Source organism: Dipodomys ordii, unplaced genomic scaffold (genome assembly GCF_000151885.1).
Source record: "Dipodomys ordii isolate 6190 unplaced genomic scaffold, Dord_2.0 Scaffold112, whole genome shotgun sequence".
NCBI classification, from domain to species: Eukaryota; Metazoa; Chordata; class Mammalia; order Rodentia; family Heteromyidae; genus Dipodomys; species Dipodomys ordii.
The window spans coordinates 366,953-368,102 of NW_012267328.1; the positions used below are offsets into that span (position 1 = coordinate 366,953).

Genomic DNA, 1,150 nt, shown 5'->3' on the forward strand with positions numbered 1-1,150 from the left:
GGAGGACGGAGAAGAGGGGGAAGAGGATGGGGAGGAGGACGGGGAGGAGGGGGAGGAGGATGGGGAGGAGGATGGGGAGGAGGACGGGGAGGACGGGGAAGATGGTGAGTCCCTCCAGGGGACAGGAGGAGGGGGAAGAAGATGGGGAGGAGGACGGGGAGGTCAGGAGTCCCTCCAGGGGATCAGGAGTCAGGTCTGGGTGTAGGGTCAGCTGCAGAGCTGAACTCAAGTTCTCTTCATTAGGCCACACTGCTGCCAAACGCAATCATGGCGGAGCTCGCGCCCCGTGGTGGCATCGCCCGGCCCCCTTGAGCCGAGGAGACAAATCTCACCTGGCTTGTGTTTGTTTTGCCCCTGCCCCAGGCTCGGCCCAGGGTCTGCCAGTCTGTGCCTCAGACCGCAGGGTCACGCCTGCACCCCACCCAGCCCAGCGAGAGTGAAGGATGCACAACACGCTTCTCCACGGCCGCGCCATAACCGTGCGTGAATCCCGCCGTAAGAAGGCGCAAGTAAGCACCCTGGTTACCCAGGGTGGAGGCCGAGGATCTGGGCTCTAAGCACCCGGCAGCCGAGCGCCGCCACCCACGCACGACTCAGTGTCAGCGGGGTCACCCTGTCGGTCACGCACCGGCCTAGGCCCGGGGGACGCGGCAGCCGGCAGAGCCAGCCCCGGCCCTGCAGCCGCTGGCACACGAGGGTGAACAGGGCGGGGGGGCCGGGTGCGGGGTGCCCGGGCAGCCTTCGGGGGGGTGACGAGGGGTCTGCCGGGAAGAGGGCGGCCTGCGCCCTGCGGGCCTCACCTGCTTCCGGTCCTCACAGGGCCCGCTCCGCCTCTGGGCCAGCAGCTGGGCAGCTTCCGGCCCCCCACCACCCAGCTGTTGGATGGCCATGACCCCGGGCCCGGCTGCCCGGCAGGACTGAGGTGCTGGGGGTAGGAGAGGGGGGTAGCTGTCACCGGGCAGCTCTCAGGGTCCCTCTGATGTCACAGAGGGAGGAGCAGCCAGGCCCTCCCGCCTGGGCCTCCCTCCCAGGGAGGGAGGGAGGAAAGGAAGGGAGGGAGGGAGGAAGGAAGGAAGGGAGGGAGGGAGGGAGGGAGGAAGGAAGGGAGGAAGGGAGGGAGGAAGGAAGGAAGGGAGGGAGGGAGGGAGGA

The 1,150-nt window shown here is 68.6% G+C and overlaps 1 protein-coding gene across 1 annotated transcript in view; it reads right to left on the reverse strand.

Moving 5' to 3' along the window:
- Window positions 1-890, reverse strand: part of Smim23 (small integral membrane protein 23) — a 3,525-nt gene extending 2,635 nt beyond the window's left edge. Inside the window, exon 1 of the mRNA XM_013028612.1 lies at window positions 801-890. Within this exon, the coding sequence (XP_012884066.1) occupies window positions 801-890 (90 nt within the window). The remainder of the gene's footprint in view (window positions 1-800) is intronic.
- Window positions 891-1,150: the final 260 nt, after the last annotated feature.